The 9,016-nt window shown below is 42.5% G+C and overlaps 1 protein-coding gene across 1 annotated transcript; it reads left to right on the top strand.

Moving 5' to 3' along the window:
- The first annotated feature begins 499 nt into the window (after positions 1-499).
- On the top strand, positions 500-8,103 carry cbx4 (chromobox homolog 4 (Pc class homolog, Drosophila)). The gene is made up of 5 exons (XM_053338735.1): positions 500-811; positions 911-954; positions 1,735-1,800; positions 3,918-3,984; positions 5,055-8,103. The coding sequence occupies exons 1-5, from the start codon at positions 743-745 to the stop codon at positions 6,516-6,518; spliced, it is 1,710 nt and encodes a 569-aa protein (XP_053194710.1). The 5' UTR covers positions 500-742; the 3' UTR covers positions 6,519-8,103.
- Positions 8,104-9,016: the final 913 nt, after the last annotated feature.

The following is a 9,016-nucleotide window of genomic DNA, read 5'->3' as shown; positions in this document are numbered from 1 at the left end:
TGCTTCTTCTGTGACCTTGCTGCTATCTTCACCCTATTACAATCCTCATATATCCGCAGAAGGCTGAGATAGACCCTCATGTCCCCCCCCAAACACTTGAATGAAACTCATACTGAAGTCCTCTCTTAGTCTGTTATAATATCACACCATTAATCATTTCCTAAACGATCAATCTGCTATTGCAAACACATTGTATATGAATTACATCCACATAGTGTTTTTTTCCTCGTGAGAATACTTCATCAAATGTTGGAGGAGGGGTTCCCCCAGCCTTGGCATAGGAAAAAAATACAACTGCACAAGCTGATCTAATGCGTGTGTGCTGTGACAGTAACGTTGTGATTTATTTGAATTTCCACATATCCCTCCTGCAGCCCAGTACGCACGGGATAAACCCCAACCTCTGTGCAAGGTCTCCACCTCCCTCTCCCCTCCTGACGTCATGCACCGAGCTGGAGCACGAAAAGAGCTGCACTACTGTGAATATCTCTATGCTCATTGCCAGGACTGTGGAGTGTGCAAAGGAGGGAGAGCGTGAGAGAGAGAGAGCGAGAGAGGGAGAGGGGGTGAGAGAGAGCGAGCGAGAGAGCGAGAGAGAGAGAGGTGGAGGGAATACAGTTGGATTTGGATACAACTGGAAAACTACCAAGCGCGCACAGCACGCATCGAGCGCAAGGCACATCGACTGTGCGTAGCCAACATTTCACCTACTCCCGTCCCCCGCGATCGGATTCAGGCGAGAATGGAGCTCCCTGCCGCCGGAGAGCACGTCTTTGCGGTGGAGGGCATCGAGAAGAAGCGCATCCGCAAGGTAACAGAGGAAGCATATATGTGCAAATGGGCTTCGGACGTTGAAATATTGCATTTAATAACAACCTCACCAACATTTTCTCCTTCTCTAACACCACAGGGCAAGATAGAGTACCTGGTCAAGTGGCGAGGCTGGTCTCCCAAGTAAGAATTCAAGGCAACCTTTTTTTTTTTTTTTTTTTTTTTTTTGGAAGTATCTAGGACGTTTTACCACTGCGGTGACATACTGCTACATTTTGCAACACAAATCAAGTGTCGTTACTTTAAAAAAAAAAGCCAATCATCAAGGGTGTGCGCGCACACAGTGTGTTTATCTGTGGTTGTGTGTGTGTGTGTGTGTGTGTGTGTGTGTGTGTATGTGTGTGTGTATGTGTGAGAGAGCTTGGAGAGCGCGGTCGGTATGTGTTTCAGTGTATCCGCGGATGCCTTCACTAATTTATGCGAGGGAAGGGGGTAGGCACAGCAGTGTAATCCCGTTTTAATTATTTCTGCTCTGCCAGCGAATTTACGAGACAGTGGTGCTAAAATGGCCGACTGTATGTTGGTGCTGGAGGAGCGTTTGGAGAGCACATACAGACACTTTCTTGTTTGACATTTTTGCTGTGCAGTTGGTCCTCATGGTTGATTTGCTGCAGCGGGAATGTGACTGGTAGCTCATTTGTTATTCGTGGGTCTTGCATGTTAAATCATCTTGCAGCAAAGACACAGTCACACATTCTCATTTCTATAACGTGCAATTGAAGGCATGTCTTACCTGTCCATTCTACACTGATTGCATAGTATTAGTGGATATGTGGGAATGTGTGTGTGTGTATATATGTGTATGTGTGTGTCACAGGGGCTGAGGCCTGTGTGTCAGTTAGAAAAAGGAAGTTTTGCACGTGACTACTATTTCGCTGACAGTTGTTTTGCTCCTCTCTGCAGATACAACACATGGGAACCAGAGGAAAACATCCTTGACCCTCGGCTCCTCGTCGCATTTCAACACAGGTGAGAGATGTGGACTTCGGACGAGGCCGCGCAGCCTCCAGTTCTGCCATGACCTTATATGGGCATGGGAGGAGGGGCGCTCCAGTAACTCTATCATTGATCCCCCCCTCCCACCTCCTCCTCCCCACAGGACTGTCTCATGGGGAAAGGGGCTGGGGATCTATTAGTGAGAATTCCTAAATCATGTTAATGGAAATATCGGATACAAGGAAGTATGCATGGATGTGATGTGGAATGGTACAAATTATTATCTTATTACATTTTATGCCAGGATCAGAGGGCTCAACGCACAGGATGACCCAATTTCACACACAAAAACAGACATATCAGTGTGTTTTGCCCATGGGTACATAATGGACCATTAACAATGTAACAGCAATGCTCTCCATGTGGACATTAATTTGTTCGCATCCATATCGTCACCGGTTTAATTTTCTCAGCTGTAGGGTTTTAGCAGGACAGGTGCTAAATCAGCTGCATTGGAAAGCCTCACTGTTATCATTTGGCCTGCAGGACACTAACTCAATGGTTTGTTGTGGTTTAATGTGAGGAATCCAAGCTGCTGCCTGATAGGATTCCCATCACTTCAATGGTACCAGTGTGGGATCTGCTGACAGGATGAGCTGCTGTGCTTTTGCAGATTGATTTTGTGTGTTTTTCCAAGACAAAACTCATCACATATTGCATGAGTACAGCCTTTTGTTATTGCGAAAACAGAACATTGTACAGTGAATACATCCACTGACAGCTTGCCTCTAATCTTAGGTCAGGAGTCATACCATTAGCGCCTGTGAAATAATCACAAACACATACATGTCAGTCAGACGGGTGAGATGTTAATGAATACAAAGCTGCTGTCATTTTATCCCTACAGTGTAATGAGTATATGCACAACAATATCATGTATGCCTATGGGCTGTTGGACCCATGAGGCCTGTGAGATATACTCCCTTCATAGGCCAATAGGCCACTCATGGGACTGGGTAAAGACATGATGGCTGGGGAAAGGAATTCGCATTTCTGAAAAGGCTAATTGACACGCAGTACTCTCTAGCATTTCCAGTGTACCGCTCTCAGATTCCCCTGCAGCCTGCCTGCCCGCCTGTGTGTGTCTGGCTCAGTGCTGATGGTCATGGAGGGCTGCCTCTGCGCTGTGTGTGTGGATTCCTCTCTGCTCCCAGAGGATGGGGGAGGGGACCCGACAAGGGAGGCTGTAATTGCCAAATCTTCTGTGAATAGGGGTCACCCCATTTGGACGCTGTTTGAAATTGCACACATTATAGCATTAAACTGTAGATTGTTTATTGTGGCAATTTTCTGGCAGCCCCGATAGTTTTGAACATCGGTAGCAAAAGGCCAACAATATTGTAGGGTTTACACACGCCTGGTGAAGCCTGCATGAGGCCGGCCTTCACCCACCGCTAGTTATTTATGAGCCAGTGATGAGTCAAGGTTTATATCAGGGAGCAATATTTCACAGGCAGTGCTTGATTTAGTCAGTACAACTACAGTAACACCTTTTTTCTCCTCCCCCAGTTGACTTTCACCGCCAAAAACAACCAGTTACCAGAGATATTTGTTAGTCTGACATTTATTCCCCTGCATTTTCACAATGTATTTGCACTAGGCATGTGTGCATGCTTTCAACGGCCTTCTGTATCCGAGAAGTACTCCACAATGTTGTATTTATCCCATTTCATCCCTACCTCATGACCCTAATTAGAGTTTGAACATTAGTGAAAGCGCAGACGAGGAGTGGTGTGCTGCAGGAGGGAGGATGTTTGAAAGACAAGAAGAGATTCTCCCTGCAGTAGCCTTAATTGAATTTCTCCAGGATAATGAGAATATGGAATGGGACAATTACCATGGAGAGCTATGCAAATAAGGACCATAATGCTTTGCAGCAGGTCACGTGTGGGCATTCATTAGTCCTCCAAATCAAAATTCCACTTTTGACCTTGAATAGGTAGAAGAAAATGAATGAGTACTCTAAATGTCAAATCTGTAATTTTCTATGTGATATAATTATTTTTTTAATGCAGTAAGGTGGGACATTATCTGAAATGAAATGTTGTGTATAGAAGGTGGAAGAAAATGTAATTATCTTGTTTTCACAGAGAGAGGCAGGAGCAGCTGATGGGATATCGTAAACGGGGGCCAAAACCAAAACATCTTTTACTCCAGGTAATAGCCTCCATCATCTTGATCATGAATGAATTATCACCAGCCTAACAGCCTCTGTTTCTAAGCCTTTCTGTCAGTTTCTCTGAAGTGTTCTGTGAGAGGCCAAGAGGGGGAAGGTTCCTGTCAGGTGTTTTAGAGCTCCTGTCATTATGGTGGATGTTATTTATAGGTTTCTTTGAGAAAAAAAGATGGGGGGGGGGCAACTAGAGTAGAGGGTTCTAGAGCTGGTCTGCTCTCCACTCATGAAACTGGGTTTGTTGCCTGAGGTTACGTAAGCATTGCTTGAGTGCACTCATTTTGTCCGCATGTTCCTTATTTCCTTATGCTAAATAGCTTTTTTATGCAAAACACAGTGTCTGTTTTTTTTTTTTAACAAGCTGAATATTTTTAGGATATGTACTTTCTGCATCAAAATCAGGAGAGTGTTTTCTTTTTAATTCCATGTTTGTATATGTGTTCCCAAGACAGAAATAGATGGCTGAAAGTATCACTCTGTCATGCTTTGACTATCTTAGCTCAGGGTTTTACAGGACTTTATTCTGAACCAAATGTGATTATATATTTTGAGAGGCTCAGACCTGATTGCTATGCAGTGTCACTCCTTAAGAGGCATACCATTCTGCCAGAGTCACACGTGGCCAGCAATCAGGGTTAAAGCGTGACATGTCTGGTGGCACTTCTCTGACCTAAGGTCACAGCCAAAGCGTCTTGAGCGTTCCGCGGCAGTGCCCCTCCGATGGCCAGTGGGGTCTGCCTGTACAGGAAGGGGGAGGGGACAAGATGGTGGGAAGGAAGTCATAAGCAGAGTCCTGATTGGATAGTTTTTTTTTCTGAAACACTTAAGTGTCCTGTAGTACGTAGTTATGTCTGAATTGCTGGGCTAACCCAGTAAAGCGCTTCTCTAATTTGACATCATTTTTATTTATATCAATGGAATACTAGATTACAGAATTCTAATCCTTTTTGCCAAATTAGCTTTATGTGGCTAACTGATTATATTCTTGAGTTGACAGTAAGGTTTTGATGAAAATGACTGAAATGGTAATCTGGTGTTTTGTCTCTTATTTAAGGTGCCCTCATTTGCCCGAAGATCATGTATTCCAGCAGGTTTTGAAGACATACCTCAGGAAGCAGAGGGTAGCATCAAGTCAGATCCCGTCCAGGTCCAGCGCTCCCGGCCGCAACAGTACCAGCTGAACAGCAAAAAGCACCATCAGTACCAGCCCAGCAGCCAGGAGGTCCCTTCCGATCAGCAAACCAACGGCAAGAAGAAGTTCATCTACCAGCTCAACAGCAAGAAGCACCACCACTATGAGCCTGACCCTAATATGTACTACGCACAGGTTTCTAGGTTTAAAGAGGTGGTCAAAGTTCAGGAACCAGCAAGTAAACCAGCCAACCCTGGCTGGAACTTACCACTGGCACTGCAGCAGAAATGGGTTCGTGACAAAGACACTGGCTGCTTGAGCAAAGTGAAAGAACTGGCAGTAGAAGTGAGGAAACCAGCTTTTAAAGAGGCTGAGAGTGAAAATGCCATCAAACCCAATCCTAAAGACGCAACCTTCCCTAGTGCTGTTAGCAGCAAAATGAAAATAATCAAGAATAAAAACAAGAATGGGCGTATCGTTATTGTGATGAGCAAATACATGGACAGTAACAAGGTTCATGGAGCAAAGGGTAAACATGGGGAATCATCGAGTGAAGAGAAACCCCAAAACACCAAATCAACAGTAAACAATCCAGCACACAGAACCAAAATGGTGGAGCAGTTGCACCTGGATAACGGTATCCCTAAAGAGATCTGTAACGGCAGCTCCCCACCTGCTGCAGAACATCCCATTAAGTGTTCCCCAAAGGACAGACATTTCTCCAAACCTTCGCCAAGCACAGCAGAGGAATATAACACTGAAGTGGCTCGGGGTCAGGCTGATCTACCAGAAGATTTGCCCCTACAGCTGACTGCTATCTCACCCCCAACATCATGGGCTGTTGACACTAACATCCCAACCCCTACGTCTATCGACCACATCAGAATTCCTTCTTTTCCCGGTGACCGGAAGCGAAAACTCTCAGATCCTGTGGAGGACCGGAGTGTTTCCAAAACCTTCTTGACTTCCAGAAGCCTAAGTGTGCCCAGTACTGTGGTCACTCCACCCCAGGACAAACCTATGGACCTCCACTGTAGCGGCCCTCGCCACAGCAGTACACCTACATATGATGTTATAGACTCTGGCAGCCAAGAGGAGCCTATGGACCTCAGCTGCCCAAAGACTAAGAAGCAAGTGGATCTGGAAGTACAGCCAGAGCCAGTGCTTGAGCCAGTGCCTGAGCCAGTGCCTGAGACTGAGCCAGAGCCTGAGCCTGAGCCTGCTGTCAAAGACATACCTACTGTGACTGAGGACACACAGAAATCCACAGAGAAGTCTCAACAAGTACCTGTTAAAACAATCTCCCCTTTTATGGGAAATATCATCATCACTGACATAACAACAAACAGTCTCACTGTCACCTTCAAGGAATATGTTTCTTTCTAAAAAAAAAAAAAAAAAAAAACTAAAAAAAAAAATTTGTAAAATGGACATTGTGATTCAATGACCCTGTCAATATGTTCATATGTAAAAACATCTGAATTGTGTATATATGGAAATTTATAATTTATCATTCAAATTCAGTATGTTTCTTATAATGTTTTATACTGTAACTCCTCTGTGACGTTGTAGCCAAGAAAGTGCCCTCGAGGATTTGAGTGAATGCATTCAGGTGGATGTATTCCACTTTAAAAAAAACAACAAAAAACTTTTATTTGTCATATGGAGCTTAATGGGATTTGCTGTTGTTTCATACCTGTACCAAACTTATAACCTGAGATGTATGAAGGTTTATACATATTTTATATTAATAATATCACTTATTTTGGTCCTAATATAAGGTAGAGAGGAACTTGATGAGTCTATGGTGATCAAAGATCAAATTGAAAGCACTTAATTACATTTTCATATGTTGATTCATGTCATATAACTTCGTTATAGTGGAGAAACTGCTGCTCTCTTTAAGTCTTAGTTCATTGGTACCCTCAGTCTGATTTGGCATATTTTGTTTAGTGTTTTGTTTGTGGCTCATTTAAAAGAGATTATTAGCCATGACATACAAATACAGTAACAGCTATGTAACAACAGTGTGACACACAGCAACTTTTAAGACATGGTCCGGCCTTTTCTTTTTGTCAGGTTTTTGTCTCATAAGAAAGCTGTCTGCGGGTATGCCGTTACAACCCAATCTATTATTATATTGAACAATTCACCTATAACAAACACTTAGGGAATAAAATGTGGCATGTACATTCTCAAAGGTCAGTTACCTTTCAGAAAATGATGTCATTTATCAAACATGCGGCTTCCCGTTAAGAGGACTTATTGATTTTTTCCATTATTAGGTTGTGATTCATTACTTTATTGTGGATCACACATATCGCTAGAGTTACTTTAAGATGTACGCTGGTCTTGTTAGGAGTCTCCTAATGTAACAGATTAGCAATATTCATCTCATTTTGCTATTGAAGCTCATATAATCTGAAGAACACGTGAATGCTATTTGTTGTGGAAAAAGCTACCAGGGTTACTAACAAGTATGTTGTACAGATTGAATGAGAAGGCTGGCTTTGTATACTGTTAAATGCAATCCAATGAGTGCAGGCTCTTTAGTTTATGCTGCTGAATATTCAAATGTCAAACTTGTTGGATGTAACCTTCATGTGAGTCTAAATTGCCTTCCATGCACATTTAATGCAAAACCAGTAACAATGCTAAAATGCTATGGTCATGAAAGTGAAGAGTGCATTTTTATTGACTTTTCATTTGCTGTTCAAAACCATTACAAGATGCTCTCTGCATCAGAAGCTGCAAGTAATTCCAGTGAACAGGTAGTCCTTTTTAATGAAAGATGTTTTTGAGTCTGTTTGCTTCTTTTTGTCGTTTTGCTTTAATTTGTTGATTCTTCCTTGCACTTGGTTCAAAGTCACAATGATTGTCATAAAGTGTGTTCTACCAGGAGTTGGTTGACTTACTGCTGTTAGCACGGCTTACTGGATGGTATGTTTAACAATAAAGAAAGAGAAATGACTTTCTAATATTGCTTGTGTTAATATTTGTTGGGCTCAAACCAGCTGTATTGTGTGTTGATATACTGTTATTATTTATTTATTTTATGAGTAATCTTTTCATAGTTCCCCAGTGGTTCAGTATGTTTGTGTTTTATGTGTCATTGTTCATGTTAATCTGAAGCATCTTTGCTTACTGAGACAAAGAATGGAACATTAAACACACCAGAAACAGTAACTTGGTTGTGAACCATGAATAGAAAAACAGATCACGTTGCATAATCACAAACGATCTGGCACAAAGGGCCCTCTGTCTTGCGTAACTCCACCAGTCACTTGTATTATCAAAACTTTACCCTTGCATTATTTTTCTCTTGCAGCTCAACCCTAAGCAGGAATGTAAACAAACAAAATAGCTGGAGAAGGGCAGAGATGATGGCTATTATATATATCTTGGATTCTATCAAGAATAAAGGCTTTATGGAGGGTAGGTATTTAGCCAACACATGCCTAATAAATATCTGTGCTGTTCAATACTATGTAGCAGGGAGGGGCATCAGATAGGTGACATTTAAATATAAAGTATGTGCTAGTATGCTCCAATGACATTTCCAACACAAGGGTAAGTTTATAGAAAGGGATGTTTGTCTTTGACTAGACCTGTGTCACTATGACACAGCAATTCCTCCCTACATTATTATCATGCAGTAAAATTTAGATAAGACCTACAAAGCTGCAGATACACTTAGCTCAGTTTATTACTCAGATTGAAATCATGACTTTTTTGTCTTAAGGATAGCTGATCTGAAAACAGAAGGCAGAGATTGTTATGGAGTTGCGACTGGCATCTCGGGCTGATAAACTGAATGAGAGAAAGGCCCTTGAAAGAGTGTGTGTGTGTGGGTGCTATCTTCTTAAGTTTAGGCATGGGAGCTG

The sequence above is a fragment of the Scomber japonicus genome, chromosome 18 (genome assembly GCF_027409825.1).
Source record: "Scomber japonicus isolate fScoJap1 chromosome 18, fScoJap1.pri, whole genome shotgun sequence".
NCBI classification, from domain to species: domain Eukaryota; kingdom Metazoa; phylum Chordata; class Actinopteri; order Scombriformes; family Scombridae; genus Scomber; species Scomber japonicus.
This window is presented reverse-complemented; position numbering and strand designations above follow the sequence as displayed.

Bases quoted from the DNA above. Each gene is read 5' to 3' on its own strand.
- cbx4 (XM_053338735.1), top strand. From the start codon at position 743: ATGGAGCTCCCTGCCGCCGGAGAGCACGTCTTTGCGGTGGAGGGCATC. The intron at 812-910 runs GTAACAGAGGAA...CTAACACCACAG, and splicing joins AGAAGAAGCGCATCCGCAAG to GGCAAGATAGAGTACCTGGT. The intron at 955-1,734 runs GTAAGAATTCAA...TCCTCTCTGCAG, and splicing joins TGGCGAGGCTGGTCTCCCAA to ATACAACACATGGGAACCAG.